The sequence below is a fragment of the Falco biarmicus genome, chromosome 5, assembly GCF_023638135.1.
Source record: "Falco biarmicus isolate bFalBia1 chromosome 5, bFalBia1.pri, whole genome shotgun sequence".
Lineage (NCBI taxonomy): Eukaryota > Metazoa > Chordata > Aves > Falconiformes > Falconidae > Falco > Falco biarmicus.
This window is the reverse complement of record NC_079292.1, coordinates 90312405-90330633: the sequence shown is the minus strand read 5'-3', so window position 1 is coordinate 90330633 and position 18229 is coordinate 90312405. Positions and strand designations below refer to the sequence as shown.

Genomic DNA, 18229 nt, shown 5'->3' with positions numbered 1-18229 from the left:
TTATCAATTAAATAAAAACAGTTTTAGCCTTTGCAAAGGCACAGGGAAAAGAGAAAAAAAAATCAATATGCTTGTCTTTCTTTCAGTAATTAAACAATTTGATTAGTGTTCAGTTTCATCTGAGTTAGTCCTGATATTTTTTTCTAACTCAGTAATTTGACATATCCTGCTATTGGTGATGGAATAGTCTGTGAAGTTCATTCACCTTCCCACTCAGTAGAGGGGCTTATCAGGATTTACGTTTTGTGAACACATTCATGTTACATGAACTGTTTGAAGAGAGCATATGTCATTAACAATTTATTTCAATACTACATAGTATTTACTCTCCAAATCATGTGGTAACGTTACCTAGTATTTGCTGCGGTGCTGATGTAATGGAGTGCTCTCCACTGTTTTCTAGCTGAAGAAATAAAAAAACTCCGGAAACAGTTGGATGAACTGCAAAAGGAAAACGGGAGATACATCGAACTACTGAAAGCAAATGATATTTGCCTGTATGATGACCCTACAATCCACTGGAAGGGAAATCTCAAAAACGCGAAGGTCTCTGTTGTTATTCCCGGTGACCAGGTTCAAAAGAACATCATTGTCTATTCAAACGGGAGTCAACCCAATGGAAATAACCAGGGAGCATCTGTCCAGGGAATAACGTTCAATGTTGGTCATAATTTACAAAAGCAAACAGCCAATGTTGTGCCAGTCCAGAGAACTTGCAACATAGTGACTCCTGTGACAATTTCTGGTATTTACCCCACAGAAAACAAGCCATGGTCACAAACTACTCTTTCTCCACTGGCCTCCGCTCAGACAGCTGCAGCAGGGAACGTCCTTGAGCTTTCCACTGCAGAGAATGAGCGAGGTGTGCTCGCCGCTGCTACTGCCAGCTTGCAGAGCGCATCTCAGTCCGGAACAGAACAGGAACTACAGTGTTCGTCAAGTAATGCACCACAGAATGATCAGAATCTCCCCAAAAGTAAAAATGAGGAGGAGGGCCCTAAACTAACAAAGAAAACGCTCCTGCAGGCCATCAGCCTTCCTTCCAGTGCCTCCATGGAAGCCTCCCAAGTTCAACAGGTGAATACAACTTGCTCAAATACACAGAGTTCTAGGAGTGACCTTGAGGAAAGCTGTGTCATTTCGACCACGGACACAGCTTGCGTGCCATCTGTGAGACTGTCTACTGCAGACAGCTTTTCCTCTGTAAATGCCCTCAAAAGTACAGACTTAGTAAGTAGCGCTGGAATGCCTGTGACTTCTGCAGCAGAGGGAACAAAGGCTGCGATGGCAATAAGCACTCTGCCTGCCAGTCCCCTGGAGAACTGCTGGGCTTTTTCAGGCTCTTCAGGTGTTGGCACTTCAGACTTGAAAAACATGAGTAGCCTTACGCGGATGCCTTCAGCTGGAAACACACAGACCACATGGACAACTTTGCAGCTGGCGGGAAATACCGTTCAGCCACTCAGCCAAACGCCATCCAGTATAATGACTGCTCTGTTAAACGAGCCAGTTAATGGTGCCGGCACCGTATCTTCTGCTCACAGCAGGCCTTTGACTACGAGTATTAGTCTGAATACTTCTCTGCCTGGGGATGGCCAGGCAGCTGAACAGATTGTAGTTACCTTGCCCTCGTGCCCACCCTTACCTATGCAGCCATTAATCAGCCAGCCGCAGGTGAAAACTCAGCCTGCAGGAAATATCCTTCCATTGAATTCAGCTATGCAGGTGATTCAGATGGCTCAGCCAGTCGCGTCAGCTGTTACAGGAGCACCAGCTAACCAGAACGTCATCATCCTCCAGCCTCCAAACCCCGCTCCATGCCCTCCAATTGTGAGAGCGGAAGTTCCCAGCCAAAACGTTAGTCAGCAAATTGTAATTATACAAGCTGCTAATCAGAATCCTCTGCCCCTCCTCTCTGCTCAGCCTTCTGCTTCTGTAAGAGTTCCTGTGAACGGGCCGACTGCAATCGCAAACTCCAGCAGCTCCGTACAAAATGCCTCTCTCCAGCAGACTTTCGGAGGGAAACACCTTGTCCATATATTACCCAGACCGTCTTCTTTGCCATCTTCTAGCTCTACACAAACGTTTTCAGTTACCATGTCCAGTCAACAGCATCCTCAAACCATCTCACTGAACGGGCAGCTTTTTGCATTGCAGCCTGTGATGTCTTCATCCGGAGCTTCAAATCAAGCCCCTATGCAAATTATTCAACCCACCACCAGCGAAGATCCAAATACCAATGTTGCCCTCAATACGTTCGGTGCTTTAGCTAACCTCAATCAAAGCATATCGCAAATGGCTGGGCAGAGCTGCTTACACTTGTCTCTCAGCCACCCTACCAATCCCACAACTGTCAGTAACCAGATTGCCACGGTTAACTGCATGTCATTACCAGCTTCGGTGGCATCCTCAGTACCTGCAGAGGTTTCGGTATTAACTAGTGCATCTAATTCAATAAACACTTCTCCCCAAAAAGCGGCTGCTGGTTTGCCATCCAGTGCAAAATCCAAAAGGACAAACAAAAAGCCAAATACAAAGAAGCACCAGGCAGTCAACAGTAAAGTATCCTGCCCAGCAGTTCCTTGCAAAGATGCAGGGAAGGTGGACTGTGCTCCTGTGGAAACAGCGGCAAAGCCTTCAAATGGTGAGGGGCTGCTTGAAAACTCTCCAGCAGTGTCGCAAGCTTTAACGGCGTCGCAGGCAAGCGGTGTGGCAGCATCAAGCAGTGTCAGCATCTCTGACTGTCGTCCCAAAGAGACCGTGAGCTCTGAACAGGCGGTGAAAACCTGCTCTGCCCCTGAGCCGAGCTCAGCAGAGGCACCTTCTTCCTCGCCCCTGGAGTCTGCGGTGTCAGAGCAGCTGCCGCTCGCCCCGCCGACTTCCAAAGATGCTGCTCCTGGCCAGCAGGCCCGTGGACCTCAGAACCGCCTGCCAACCAGCTCTGCCTTGTCAGAGTCTCCCAAACCCTGTGAACCCCCTGGCACCTTAACGTCCTCTCGTACTGAAGCACATGTGACACATTCTCAGGTTGCTGGGACATCAGCAGCGCAGAGCAGCACAGCAGATCCAGGTTCCAAGGCAGGAACGATTTCAGAGTCCTGCAGCGTTGTGCAGGATTCCTCAGTGGTAATGCAAGATGCAGACTTGTTGGAAGGACAGGGACTAACCAAAATGCTGTCTGATCTCACGAAAGAAAGAACAGCTGTGGAAAAAACCTCTTCATTTACTGTTCAGGGGGAGCATTCTAATTTTCCCATGGAAAACTCTAAATCATCAGAATCAAATGTTGATTTGCCTGAGAAGCAGGAACTCTTGCTAATGAACACGGAAGGTGATGCTCTCTCGCAGCATCACTCCTGCATTTCTGATCAGGAAGTAGTCAGTGCTTCCCTTATCACTAGTAGGCAGGCAGACTCCCCGATGTCAACTAGCTCTGGCAGCAGTCGAGGCTTCTCAGTTGCATCTATGTTGCCAGATACCACCAGAGAAGATGTTACGAGCAGCACCTCAACCAGTACATGTAACAGCTGCACATTTTCAGAACAGACTGACATTGTAGCTCTTGCTGCAAGAGCTATTTTTGACCAGGAAAGCCTTGAGAAAGGTGGAGGAGGAATTCAGGTTAACATGAGGGATGCCATCTCTAAGTCAACTGAGGTTGCACCTTTGGAGAGAGAGCAACAGCCTTTTAAACCTCAACCAGTGAAAGAAAATAGTGCAGGGCCGTTGGAAGTGGCACCAAACAAATTCAGTGCTCCAGATACAGTACAGGCACATGTCGATAGACCGGTTGAAAAGCCAAGCTGCTCTGTAGGAGGTGTGGAAACATCAAACGCTTCTTCTCAGATTTCCGCTTCCCAGTCACCAAGCATAACCAGCTTAAGCGTGAATAATCTAATACACCAGAGTCGCATTGTCCATCCCCTTGTGAGTTGCTCCAGTTTATCCCAGCCTTCAGAGCCAGCGAGCGTCCCTGCAACTGTGAGCCTCTCCCTTCCGTCCAGCACATACCTCAACCAGTCTCCTGGACCTGCTATGATGAGTGACTATGCCCAGGAACAACTGAACGCAATCAGGGCAAGCACCATGCAGGCTCCCCAGCTGCAGGACTCGCACTTAAAGCAGCAAAATCATGAAGGTCGCAAAGACTCAGCCAAGCGGGCTGTTCAAGATGACCTTCTCCTCTCTACGGCAAAGAGGCAAAAGCAGTGCCAGACGACGCCCATAAGGCTCGAGGGGATGGCGCTGATGAACCGAACACCCGAGAGTATCGCTGATCAAACGCAGATGCTAGTCAGCCAGATTCCTCCTAATTCATCCAATTCGGTGGCATCGGTGAGCAATCAAGGGCACACCGATGGCCTCAATAGGTTATTCCCACCCAACAGCAACTTTGTAACACCAGCTTTAAGGCAAACTGAAGTTCAGTGCGGTTCTCAGCCGTCCATTTCGGAGCAGCAAGGCCCGGCAGGGCAGCACTTGCAGCCGATTCAACATGTTCCTGCTCAAGGCATATCTCACCTTCACAGCAATCATCCATACTTAAAGCAGCAGCAGGCTGGTCAGTTAAGAGAAAGGCATCACTTGTATCAGCTGCAGCACCACGTCACTCACGGGGAAAACTCGGTCCACTCTCAACCCCACAGTGTCCACCAACAGCGAACGATACAGCAGGAGGTGCAGATGCAAAAGAAACGCAATCTCATCCAGGGAACAACAGCCACACAACTTTCCCTCCAGCAAAAACACCATGGAAGTGATCAAACGCGGCAGAAAGGTGGTCAGCCTCATCCTCACCACCAGCAAATGCAGCAGCAGATGCAGCAGCACTTTGGAGCTTCCCAGCCTGAAAAGAACTGTGAAAATCCTGCAACAAGCAGAAACCATCACAACCATCCTCAGAGTCATATAAATCAGGATATTATGCATCAACAGCAACAAGATGTTAGCAGCAGACAGCAAGGGTCAGCTTCTGAACACGTGTCAGGGCACAATCAGATGCAAAGACTTATGACCTCCAGAGGCTTAGAGCAGCAAATGGTGTCCCAGGCAAGCATCGTAACCAGGCCATCCGATATGACGTGCACCCCTCATAGGCAGGAGAGGAACCGAGTTTCCAGCTACTCTGCTGAGGCTCTCATTGGGAAGACGCCCTCTAATTCAGAACAGAGAATAGGAATAGCTCTTCAAGGCCCTAGGGTTTCTGACCAGCTTGAAATGAGAAGCTATCTCGATGTTTCTAGAAATAAAGGGTTGGTGATTCATAATATGCAGGGCCGCTTATCTGTCGACCATACAGTTGGCTCAGACGTGCAGCGGCTTTCTGATTGTCAAACGTTTAAGCCAGCTGGACCCAATCAGCAACCGACAGGCAATTTTGATGTACAGGCCTCAAGAAACAGCGAAATCGGTAATTCTGTGTCATCCCTCAGGGGCATGCAGTCGCAAGCATTTCGCATTGGTCAAAATACTGGGCCCTCCATAGAGAGACAGAAGAGATTGCCCTACCAACCGGTGCAGGGTATTCCGACAGGAAACACCCTGCCATCGAGGGAAAATGAAAACACGTGCCACCAAAGCTTTATGCAGAGTTTACTTGCCCCTCACCTTGGAGATCAAGTTAGTGGAAGCCAAAGATCGATCCCAGAACATCAAAGGAACACGCAGTGTGGCGCCTCCTCCACGATCGAGTACAGCTGTCCCCCAGCGCGCGAAAGCGTCCACATCCGAAGAGATGGCGATGGCCAGAGTAGGGAGAGCTGTGACATGTCTATCGGTGCAATTAACACAAGGAACAGTTCTTTGACTATTCCTTTTTCGAGTTCTTCTTCCTCGGGAGATATTCAGGGTCGCAATACAAGCCCAAACATCTCTGTGCAGAAGTCCAATCCCATGAGGATGACAGACAGTCACGGAACTAAGAGCCACATGAATACGCCAGTTTCTAGCAACATGCATGGAGTTGTGAGGCCAACTCACCCTCACCCTGCAGTTTCTCACGGAAATGGCGAGCAAGGGCAACCTTCTGTTCGTCAGCCAAATTCTTCAGTTACTCAGCGGTCAAGGCATCCTCTGCAAGATAATGGAGGTTCTAAAATACGTCAGCCCGAAAGGAATCGATCCGGAAATCAAAGACACGGAAATGTCTTCGACCCTAGCCTTCCCCACCTTCCCCTGTCCACCAGCAGCAGTATGATCCTTGGGCGCCAGCAGTCTGCGATAGAAAAAAGAGGAAGCATTGTCCGATTTATGTCTGATGGCCCTCAAGTGTCTAATGATAACGCGGCCCCTGACCAACACACTCTCTCTCAGAATTTTGGATTCCCTTTTATTCCGGAGGGTGGCATGAATCCACCGATAAATGCCAACGCCTCTTTCATCCCACCAGTCACTCAGCCTAGTGCCACTCGAACACCAGCTCTGATCCCAGTCGATCCTCAGAACACGCTGCCATCCTTCTACCCACCTTACTCTCCTGCCCACCCTACCCTTTCCAATGACATTTCCATCCCTTACTTTCCCAATCAAATGTTTCCTAACCCAAGCACGGAGAAGCCGAGTAGCGGAAGTTTAAACAATCGATTTGGATCCATTTTGTCTCCTCCCAGGCCTGTTGGTTTTGCTCAGCCCAGTTTTCCTTTGCTTCCCGATATGCCGCCAATGCACATGACCAACACGTCGCACTTATCCAATTTTAACTTAACGTCTTTGTTTCCAGAAATAGCCACGGCTCTTCCTCCAGATGGTTCAGCAATGTCACCGCTGCTTTCCATTGCAAACACATCTGCTTCAGATTCCTCCAAGCAGTCCTCCAACCGCCCTGCCCACAATATAAGCCATATTCTAGGTCACGACTGCAGCTCAGCTGTATGAAAAGGAATGGACTGACTTCTGGTCTGATGCATTGTTTATATATTTAAGAAAAAGAAAGTGGATCTTACTGGCATCTCTGAAGAGACCATTCATAGCATCACTGTTTATTTGCCTAAATGTATGTATATGGGTACTTCTCGTATTTATATACACACTGTATTTCCATCCACCTTACTAACTCTAAAGCACCAGTGCCTATAGCAATGCTTACTTACTAGTAAACAGTAAGGATGCAACATTGAGAGCTGTGCAAATATTGGTTGTTGATTTTCCAACAATCAGGTTTGATGTGCGATTGTTCCAGGGTAAGGGCCACCCTCAGTAATTCGTGGATGTAAAGAAAGGAGTGAGAGTATCCGTATGGGAGACAGGAAACAAATGCTACAGGTTTCGGTTGTTTCTGATGCGTTTACCTGAAACTACAGACGAACTTGAAGTGGCTTGGGTTTCTCTTTTTCCTTTGTAAAATATCTTCAGGAGTCTCAGTGCAAGTCAAGTCTGTGTTAATGCAGCGCTAATTGATAAAGGCGTTTGTTGTGCTGCTTTTGTCTTTTGGAAGCTTGTCACGTGCACTTGACTTAAGGCTGACTTTACCTGGCAAAAATTACTATGTGTTTCCGTGGTCAGCAATTAAAAATGCTGGTTTAGAAAATTCAGATTTCTTTAGCCCATGACTTTCTGTTTCGAAGACTTTTGTTTGGATGTGTTTTAACAACGGCTTCGGTTACTGCTGAACTTGGGCAACGTTTTAATGTAGCTTACAACTCCTCCTGGTGTAGTCAGCAGAGACAACAGTTGTATTTGTTGCCATTTCATTGTTTGTATGCTGCAAGTTACCTCAGGGTGGGTTTTGTACCTTGTTTAGCACCTTCTTAATGTCTTTTTTTTTTTTTTTTCTTCTTTTTTTTTTTTCCTTTTCCCCTTTCCTTTTCTTTGGCCCATGCTCAAGCACCAGCTTTCTGGTTTCTGTGAGTGACAGCCCTTTGTTGTACCAGACAGCACACAGGAGGAGGACTGAGCCTGTGGCATCCTGCAAAAAATGAGCAGGGATCCCTGGGGCCACAGTTTTTACTTAACGTTGCTGACGGGATCGAGCCTGAGTTAATAATCCGTATAATGTCAGTATTCTGCACTTGAACGCACCTTTTGTCTAAACCGGTATGATTGTGGCTGAAGGAGGAACGTGAATGTGTCAGGACGGAAACGCTGCGCGCCAGGAAGACGTTGCGATTTGAAGCCCCAGGAGGAAGGGAGATGCGTTTGTATGTGCGTGAGAGATGGAGTGAATGTGCGCGCGCTGGCCAATCTCCAGTACTTTCACAGATTTCTCTCCTGTTTCTTTTAAAGGGAAGAACTGGGTAAGTTTTATTTATTTATTAGCTCCACGGCATGCTTTTTCTTCAAACAAGGCAGAAATACTTGTCTTGTATTTTTATGTACTTGGAAATACCATTCTGGTTTTGATTCTTCAAGTAACGTAGTAACTTCAGGTTTCTTTGTACGCAATTCTCGCTCTCCCCGGACAGGGAGCAACAAAAACCGCGCCAGGGCTCTTCTCGGGGCAGCGTAAGCGCGACACACCTGTGTGTTGCCCGCCAGCACGTTGTCTTGTTGCTCCTGGGACCTGCCACAGGTTCTTCCCCAGTGCCGCTCCTAGTCAGGGATTGGGGAAGAGCAGACTCCCTAGGATTTTTTTAGGTTGGTTTGTTTGTTTATTTTTCTTTGAAAGGCAGAAGGGAAGATATTCCTTCATCTCCAAGAAGGACCCACAAAGAGGGACCTGAAACATCTTTCCATAGCTTGACTGCCCAGGCCTCATTTTTGCTAAGTCCTTATACGCTGATTCAGGAAAGTAAAGAGGCTTTAGCATAAAAAACAACCGGGCTGTGCCTGTAGTCTGTCCTGACAATGTCTGCTCTTGTAACCTGGGGTCTGATGTTTTCCCTGCAAAGTCAAATGGTTCTGATTCAAATGGGGAATCACTTTTTAATTCAGATGGAGCTGACCTTAGGACACTAAATCTAAGGGGTGCGTCCGTTCTCTGTGTTTCTTAAAAATTATAGATAGAATATTAATTTCACTTCGCAGCAAGGCAGCTTGTCCGAGTTTGACTGTGAAACGGGCTGCAAAGCGCGGTTACCGACCGAAGGGCAGCACCGGGCCCGTGCCGAGCAGGAGTGTTAGAACGATGACCGATCGGTCCTCGGCTTTGGACTGACTAGCGAACTGCAGGTCTGGGTGTTACCTGGTGAGACTCGTGATCAGATTCATTTCCCTGACACAGTAGATCCCTCAGGTGGTGAAATGAGTTCCGTAACGAGGAGTGGCTCCGTAGGTTCTGGATGATAAAGATGAGTATCGAAGGAGCAGCTATGCTATGCATTACGTACGCGTTTGGACCTCAAGGAGGGAAGCGAAACAGCCATTCTTGCTCTCTTTAAATGCAGTTGTGTGCACAATGGTGTATTTGGCTTTCAAGATGAAGTAGTGAAAAATTAAGCTCTGGCTTCCAGGACTTTATATAATCCTGCTCTTCATCCCAGACATTCATGTAGTCCCGCATGGGTTTCGTCTGCTGGGAAAACTACGTTACTTCATCATGTCTCTGAAAACTGGGGTGAGCTTGTAAATCCACACGGACCAGTTGCAACGGTTGAATGTTGCGTGAAAGTCCATGGGGGCAGGTGGGATTCACCCTGGAGTGCTGAAGGAGCTAGTGGGGTCATGGCAGGAACCCTCTCGATCGCCCACCAAAGGGCTTGGGAGCCTGGGGAGGTCCCTGCTGAGGCCAGCCGATGTTATTCCCATCTACAAACAGGGCGTGAGGGAAGAACCCAGGGAACCACAGACCTGCCGGTATCACCTCAGTTCCTGGAAAAATGATGGAGACGGTTATAAAGGGTGCTACTGAAAGGCCATTTAAAGAATAGTGCAATCACTGGGCACGGTCAGCATGGGTTCGCAAAGGGAAAGTCCCGCTTAACTGATTTGATGTCCTTCTACAAGGTCACCTGCCCAGCGGGTCAGGGGAAGGTGGTGGATGTAGGTTTTTTTTATTTTGGTGAGGCTTTTGATACAGTTCCTCACAGCATCCTTCTGGACAAGTTGTCCGGCTGTGGGATAGCGGGTTCACGATGGCTGGGTGAAGAGCTGCCTGAAGGGCAAAGCTCAGAGTGTGACAGTGAATGGGGCTACGTCTGGCTGGCGCCTGGTGGCCAGCGGTGCCCCTCAGGGCTCAGTGCTACGGCCGGTTCTGGTCAGCGTGTTTGTCAGTGATCTGGGGGCAGGAGCTGACCGCACCAGTTTGCTGATGGTACCGAACTGGGAGGTGCTGTTGACTCTCCTGAGGGACAAGAGGCCTTGCAGAGGGATCTGGGTAGATTGGAGCCTTGGGCTGTGGCCGATGGGATGAAATCCAGCAAGTCCCAGTGGCGGATTCTGCACTTGGGATGGAGCAGCACCGGGCACAAGTGTGAACTGGGAGGGGAGTGGCTGCAGAGCAGCCCTGCAGCAGGGGCTCCGGGGTGCTGGTGGGCAGCAGGCTCAGGATCGGTCAGCAGTGTGCCCTGGCAGCCACGGGCAACCCGCACCCGGGGGTGCATCACACGCAGCATCACCGGCCGGGCAAGGGAGCCGGTCACCCCGCTGTGCCCAGCCTCGGCGCGGCCTCGCCCTGAGCGCCGGGGGCAGGTCTGGGCCCCGCCGTTTCAGAAGGACGGGAAGGTCCTCGAAGGTGCCCAGAGGAGGGACCAAAGCTGGTGAAAGGGCCGCAGGGCTCGTGTCCTGTGAGGAGCGGCTGGGGACTTGGGGCCTGTCTGGTTTGGAGCGAAGGGGACTGAGGGGCGACCCCATGGCGCTCTGCAGCTCCCTGGGGAGGGGAGGTGGAGAGGGAGGTGCTGAGCTCTTCTCCCTGGGGTCCAGCGACGGGACACGCGGGAGCGGTTCAGAGCTGAGACTGGACACGAGGAAGCCTTTCGTCACCCAGAGGTGGCCAGGCGCTGGGACAGGCTTCCGAGAGAGGTGGTGGCTGCCCCGAGCCTGGCGGGGGGTGAGGCCTTTGGTCAGAGCCCTTACCACCACCTGCAGCGTGTGGTCAGCCCTGCAGTGGCCAGGCCGTGGGGCTGGGTGGCCGCTGAGGTCCCTCCCAGCTGGAACAGGCCATTCTATTCTATGTATTTATTCCTTCATATTGATTTTGCTATTAATTTCACTGGCGGTGTATTGAGGTTAAATGTGATCCTGAGTATTCACAATTGAGTGTCAGCTGTGACATTTTTGTGCATTTTGTTTGGGGTTTTATTTATTTTATTATTATTATTATTATTTTCTGAAGAGGCAGTTACTGTGTCAGTAACTTCCCTGTGCCCCTTTTCTGTTTACAAAGGTGACCAAAACCAGCGACCTTGCTGGTGCAGGTAATCACAGCACGGGCGTTTTAGCGATACAAAGACTATTGCGATTTTGCAGGAACTGCACAGTTTTGCAACATGTGGCTCAAAAAGTAATTCCCATGTGACCCTCCATCTTCTCGGGAGGATTGTACCCTGCGTTGTGACAGGGCATGGCGATTCCTGCGTAATCACCATGCCACTTTGTCATCCTTCTCGGGACTTTTTCTGAAACCTGCTGAGAACAGGCTGGAGAAATAGCATTTCATGGCCCTCCTTGAATGTGGCAATTTCTGTTGAAGGTCAACCACATACTGGTGTGAGTCTTTTTACGCACCATAAGTGATGCTAAATGATCCTGTGGCGTTGGTGTGGGATCGGGAAGACTGCCATGGAAAGAAAGGTAGGCAGACCTATCTGCGAGAGCTTCGTATAAATGTGTTTGTCCAATTTCTATTTACACTGCTGACTGGCTTTTAAACCAATTTAATTATAGAAAAATTGGCTCTGTTGTGCCGTCTTTTGGTCTAATTGACTGTCCAAGATGGTCTTTGAATGCTGAATCCGGCCAGGTCCCTGATTTAAGAGCACCCTGTGGGTTTGCCACCGATTTCAGCTTCTCCCGTGTTCATACTCCTATGCCTTTAGGAAGAACAGTGGCTGGACTGGGTATTTCACATCAGAAGAGAGGAGATTAGATGTTAAGGAATTTTTGTTAGTTTTTAATTATGAAATGGTTTAGGTTTTCCTCTTCACTGTAAAGGAATCACTCCTGCTGTTCCACGCAGCTTCCCGCGTTCGGTTCGGTAGGTGAGTTCGTGCCGCTGCCAGGTGGGTGTTCCAGCCGGCGCAGCATCTTTACTGTTGAATGGAAACTGTTGTGCTTTTCTTTCTTTTTTCTTTTATTTTTCCCCTGCCACTGAAGCTGGTTTGTGTGGGTGCCGGGTTGGTAAGAGGTAAGGACGGCTCGCCTTACTTGGTCTGTGCTTTTGAGGGAGGGAGGAAGTTTGCAAAAGGAGCTTCTGTAAGTTTTGCAGATCAAGTGATTCTGGTTTACTTGGTAACAATTTGACAAGGAAATACCTTTTCTTCAGCAAACATCTATGACATGAACAATTTATCTCTTTCTCCTAGGAATTACCTGGCAATTAACAGCTCCTTTGTTTCTCAAGATGCATTTGGAAAAGATTTTTGGTTTTAGTTGCAATTTGTTAGCCTGAGTGTGGCATTTTCTCTCTGTACTACCTTGCTGAAGGTTACTTACACTAAGTGGGGGTTTGGTTTGGCTTTAAAGAAAGGAAAAATACCCAGTTCTGCTTAATTTAGCAAAACAAGCAGGAGAAGGGAGAGGTTCAGCGCTGCCTCCAGGGTGGGACGGCCACGCTGACGAGCCTTGTGGAGCTGTGGCTTCCAGCTCGGCCTGAAGGGCTTCAACAAACAGCAAATGGTGCAGGGCCGGTGCGTACGGCAGCGTAGGCCTTGGCGAATCCCTTAAGAAGCCTGGGAGGGTAAGAGCAGAGTCAGACTAAGTTGAAAGCAGGCAATAAAATAGGAATGTATTGACATTTATATACCTTCTCATGGAGGGGAAGGACCTCTTCTAAGAACAACTAAGGAAACAGAGAACTGAAGCGGGTGGCTGAGCCTCACTGGAATGTGTTTTCTAGCTCCTGCTCCCAGCTGCAGTCACTACGCGGCTGCCCAGGCAGAAGAGCACCTCTCTGAAAAAAAATAAACGTGCTGTGCTAGTACAGAGCCTCCTGAGTTTTGCACAGATTTCCTACTGCACTTTAAAGCTGCATTGCTGCTGCGGTGGTTGGTGACTGCAGTGCTGTTGCAGGAGCTAAATCACCGGGCAGGGCACTGCGGAGGGCATTGCTGGGGAACAGGCAGCATTTTGTTGTTTCTTATCTCCTGTTGTCTTTTCACCTTCTTCAGAGGCGCTTGGGCGGTCCTGGCTCAAGGCCTTGGTCACAAATCGACACGTTTCTGGATGACTCGAGTGTAGTCAGCCGCGCTACGAGCTGTGGTCTTTTGCTATTCCCCAAGTAAGTTTCTCGCTCATCACCTTAGTAATGATCTCACTTTGACTGGAAAGGCAAGAGTGGCATTGCCTCTGTTACACCCAGTCGGTCAGATCTGTGTTTGCTGATGACAGTGCTGTAAGGAGCTCCGTTCTTTACCCCCCCCCCAACCTCCGCTACCTGCTACTGCTGCTCCCTCCTCCCGCTGCCGCTGGCCCGCAGGCAGCAGCTGCGCGGGCGGGTGGGCCAGTGCAGACGTGGGTTTGCACATGAGGGTGTTTTCAATGTCCTGCTGCCTCTGCAATCCCGAGAGCAAGTCTAAACCCTCAGAGCACCAACACCTTATTCCCGCTGGTTACACTCAGAGCAAGTTATTCTACAAACCAGTGAAAGACTCAGCAGAGGGTTTTGGTCACGACGATACAAAACCGCCTTCTCTCTGCAAGCAAGCCCTGCTTAGTTACACGGAAGCCGTTTATTATTTTGCTGATACCAGGTGTTACGAGATAAATTTTTAAAAAAATCACACCATTTCTTTCTGCCTCACCAAAAGTATTTTTACAAGTAGGTTTCCAAGTTTGCAATATGCGTGGCTGTTTCAGCCATCACAAATGTGAAACCACTGAGCTCACAGTGGGTTGCCCCGCTCTGCCAGCTCACTGTGAGAAGGGAAGCAAATAGGGATTTTGCCACAGGAGATTAATCAAAGATGCTGTTGCCCTCCCCAATGTAAATTATTTATATTCAGTACAGAGTTTTCTGCTGTGCTTCTGTTTTATACAGCTGTAAATTACTTGGATAAAGCCCCAGTGGAAAGTCCTTACTATTTTGTAATGGAGAACAGGAACTCTGCAGTAGAAATCTAAAATGAATGAACAGGAACATCATCTTCCAGTTGTAAATAAGATCTTGTTCTGTTTATTTTGACATCTTTTTACAAATGTGTTGCATTCAGGTGTAAATATCCCAAACCATGATCTTGTTCAGAGTTCTGAGATTTCTATTGTTTAATGTAATACTTTGTTTAATAGTTGTAATAATTATTTGTATAGATACAAACATGATAGTATTTTATTAAAAAAAAAGAAAAATGCTCTTTGAATACTCTATTCTTTGAGTACTGCTGCTTTCCCCCAAACCTGAAAATTCTGACGAGACAGGGAAGATGACATTATAGAAGACCTGAAAGTTCTTATGGACACGGAAGATGACTTTATGGAAGATTATTTTCTTAAAATTAAATTCTAGTATTGACAGGTGAGCTCCTATTTTGTTACTTCAACGACTCTAGGCTTAACGAGGAGGCTGCGTTCAGAACTTCAAGAGGACGCGCGCAGGACTGAGGACAGTCCCCGAGCAGTCACAGTCCCTGCTCGCAGAGGGCCGGTAGCCGCACTGAGCACTGCCCAGGAGCAACAGCTACTTGAGCATCGGTGTGGTGCCAGTGCGCTGTGCAAAGGCGCTGTTCCCTGCTGGAGCGACCTGCTCTTCCCTGTTAGGGGGGGAAACGGGACACGAGGCGTCCAAACACCTTCCGAGGGTGGTCCGATGCCCTCGCCGCCGGCTAACTGCAGCAGGTGACGGAGCAGGGCTGTGCCACGGTCCCGCTCAGGGTGACGGCTGGGTGCCCTCGGCCCGCTGGGCTCGTACCCACGCCTGGTGCCGCCACACACACGTGTGCACGCGGGAACCACGTACACAAGCACTAGGGAAACTGCCTCGAAGTGTTTCCTCCCCCAGCTTAAGCTGGGGCTGGAGCACAGCGGCGGGCAGCAACCCCTGCCTCAAACACACCCCGTTAACGACACGGATGAACTCCTCCCTCCCTGGGGCTGTCGGGGTTCACTTTTTTCCCCTCCCCCAAAGACCCTTTGGCTCAGCATAGGTGCTGCTGTTTTAGTAGGCACAAACATCTACCTTTAGCTGTGCACGAATTAACGTTTACTCCCCGAACTGTGTGAACTGTGCCTTCGCATCTCAAAAGGCAGCGTGCTGCCCCGGCCTTGGCTGCTCTTGGCACCACCCCAGAGGGTCGGGTGGTAGTTGTAGCGCTGCCAGCTCACATGATCCTAACGGCTTTCCTAAACTGCGAGGGGTGGTAGTGTTATTGTTATTATCATTATTACACAGAAGCCGTTTCTGTCACCCTCGAGTTGTACCGAGCAGAGCAACAACTTTACCTGCGTTTTCAGAGGAAGCAGGGAGCGCGTGGCTGCATCCCCCTCTGCTCCATGGCTTGGGTCAAGGCAGCTGTGGGGGAGGGGAGGGACCCTCGGGTGCCCAAGAGGGAGGAGGAGCGGCAGAGGGGACAGGCAGGTCACTTTGCGGCGGGGGGACGCAGAGCAGAACCCGCGCAGCAGCAGCACTCAGGCTGCACCACCCTGACCCATCGCTTGACCCACCTACAGCGCTGCGCTGGCTTTTCCTTGGGAAAACGATTCAGAGCCCTGGGAGAGGAGCTGCAGAACACACAACAGAAAAATTACACAAGGAAGGGTTAGCAGCTCTTAGATAAACAGCAAAGAGATCTCGCGACTGGGCAAACAGGCCCGAGCACTTCATGGCCAGCTGCAGAAAGCTTCGGGCAGGTGCTCCGGGGCAGGTGCAGCTTCTACTGGGGCAGCCACCACTTCCAGCCAGGCCAGCTCCAGCTTCCTGCTTCCTTCCAGCTCCTGCTTCCTTCCTTCCAGCTCCTCAGCCCCTGCATCCCACCCTTAAACTCACCGAGGGGGGACTTACCAGACAAGTTAACTGTTCGCTTCCCCTTCAAGAGTTGTTACAGCAGTTTACGCGGCACAGAGGGGGGTGGGTATGTGAGGGGGGAAGCAGGGACCCCACCTCCTGCAGCTCTGCTTTTCTCCCTGCACTCCTCTGTCTAACACCGTCTCCCTCGGTGAACAGAGACAGGTGGAACACCACCACAGGGACACCTGCAAGTCAGGAAACGCGGGTGCCCCCTCCCCCGGGAGCTGTTCTTCCTCCCCCGAGCCGAGGACAAGCCACATTTCGGGTGCAGGGGCTGCATAGCCAGGCCGGACAGGGACAGCTGGGAGACACGGAGCTGCCCATGTGCCCAGCCGGACACCCCAGCTGCTGGAGGCATCCCTGCAGCCCCCTGCCCGGCAGCCCCCTGCCCGGCAGCCGCTACATGGGAGAACTGGAGCACAGGCAGAACCAGCAGGCAGGGCAAAGGTAAGAGGAAATTTTTTAAATTGGCGCATGAAGCTGGAGGCACAGTAGCAGCAGGGAGATGAGTCCAGCCCTGCCTCCCATCTCTTTGGCTGGAGGTGCCTTTCCTTGTTCTTAATTCTCTCATGTTTTTCTGCTTGCCACCCTTCTCCAAGCTCCCCCTCTCTCACTGCTACCACCTCGCCCTCCGCACACTGTGCTCAGCTCAGCGAGCCCATATGTTGCTCTTCTGCCTCCCACATCGAGCCTTCCAACTGCTGTTCAACGTTAGTTTTTCCCTCGCATTCCTATTTAGAGAAGATAACCAGCTTCCTAGCTAAAAACAAGTACAGGAACAAGGTCTGAAACTACAGACTACGAAAGACACAGGGAGAAAGAATATCTTTTATGAAAATGCGTGTCCAAAACTGGACAAGTTTTAGGGCACACAAGCCCTTCTTCAGCCTGGCACAGAAGCAATACTGCTACTGGCCCAACACCTTGTCCTGTGCCTTTGACTTCTACACACCACAAAATACACCAAGAGCAGAACATAACTTGTGCAAGAGGAAAAGCTGCTCATCTTTCTCCACACCTCAACACAAGGTGAGGGCTGCCCTGCAAGGCAGGAGCCTGTCCTGCACCTGACCAAGCAGGGGTGCAAAGGCAGCACCATGAGCAGAGAGGACTTAGGTGAGACTCGCCAAACCGCAGGATCCACCACTGGATCCTCCAGGTCTCACTCCTCCCCAGATACCTGCTTGTACACCAGTCCCGATCGTCTGCCAGGATCTGCAGGTTTTTGAACGAGTGTCCCTCTTCTCCCTATATCCTCTGGCCCGAGGGGACGCAGGGAGGCAGTACTTGCTAATTCTAGTAAGAAACCACGCTGGAGTCTCTGGCCAGACTTGCCCACTTCATACAAGAATATTCGGTGGGCTCCGTGGTGCGCGCGCAGCACCAGCACCAGAGAACCAGCGCGGTTAGAAGCTGCCAGGCTAAGGGAGCTCCTGCGGGAGGCAGGTGCTCTGCCTGGTGAGCCGCGGGCAGGGGCAGGGCAGTGTCGCCACTTCAGGCCCTTGACCGACCCCAGCACAGCTCCCACCCGAGCGGGATCCACCTTCCGCCGCCAGGTCGCAGAGGAGCAGGGCAAGCCCTGCCTCAGGGAGAGGCCTCCTCTGGTTTGGCACTTCATGGGAGCTGCTGCTCAGCCTGCTGGTGCTGGGCCGCCTGTGCTCAAACCCCACACGCCCCCAGCACCCAGGGCTTTATCCTGCACGCCACGGCACTGCTGTCCTGCAAGCACCTCCCTGCAGAAAGCCCTGGAAGCCACCCTGAAGCCACACACAGGGCTCGACCTGAACTCCAGCCGCTTCCTAGATAACTGTCCATGCAAGGCCCATGGTGAGGACTCCGTCAGGAAACTTCCTCCTTTCCTTCTCCTGCTGTGTCCTGGCCCCAAAGCACTGCCCCACTTGCTCCCCAGCTCACACAGCAGCACCGTGACCACTACGCAGCACGTCACCTCCCAGCAGACCCACTGCTGCAGCACTCGGGGGACCTTCTGGGTGCCAGTGCAGCAGGGCTCTGTGTGGCCGTGCCTCCGACCTCCGCTCCTGCTGCCGCGGCCAGGGGCAGGAGGGCAGACAGCAGGGAGGGGATGGGTGGCACCGGCACTGCGTGTTTCCACCTGGCCTCCAAGTAAAGCTCTGAAAAGAACGTATCCTGCACAGCCCAGATATTACTACAACAAATGTTGGTTTCACTGATCAGAGA

At 50.6% G+C, this 18229-nt stretch overlaps 1 protein-coding gene across 4 annotated transcripts in view; it reads left to right on the top strand.

The window, feature by feature from the left end:
- The window catches only part of USF3 (upstream transcription factor family member 3), a 36648-nt gene extending 22261 nt beyond the window's left edge, over positions 1-14387 (top strand). For 2 of the 4 annotated variants that reach the window (XM_056339233.1, XM_056339235.1), the window contains one exon: positions 404-14387. In XM_056339233.1, the coding sequence (XP_056195208.1) occupies positions 404-6873 (6470 nt within the window). In that variant the 3' untranslated portion in view covers positions 6874-14387. The remainder of the gene's footprint in view (positions 1-403) is intronic. The other 2 variants (XR_008821941.1, XR_008821942.1) reach the window with 2 other exon arrangements.
- The last annotated feature ends 3842 nt before the right edge of the window (positions 14388-18229 follow it).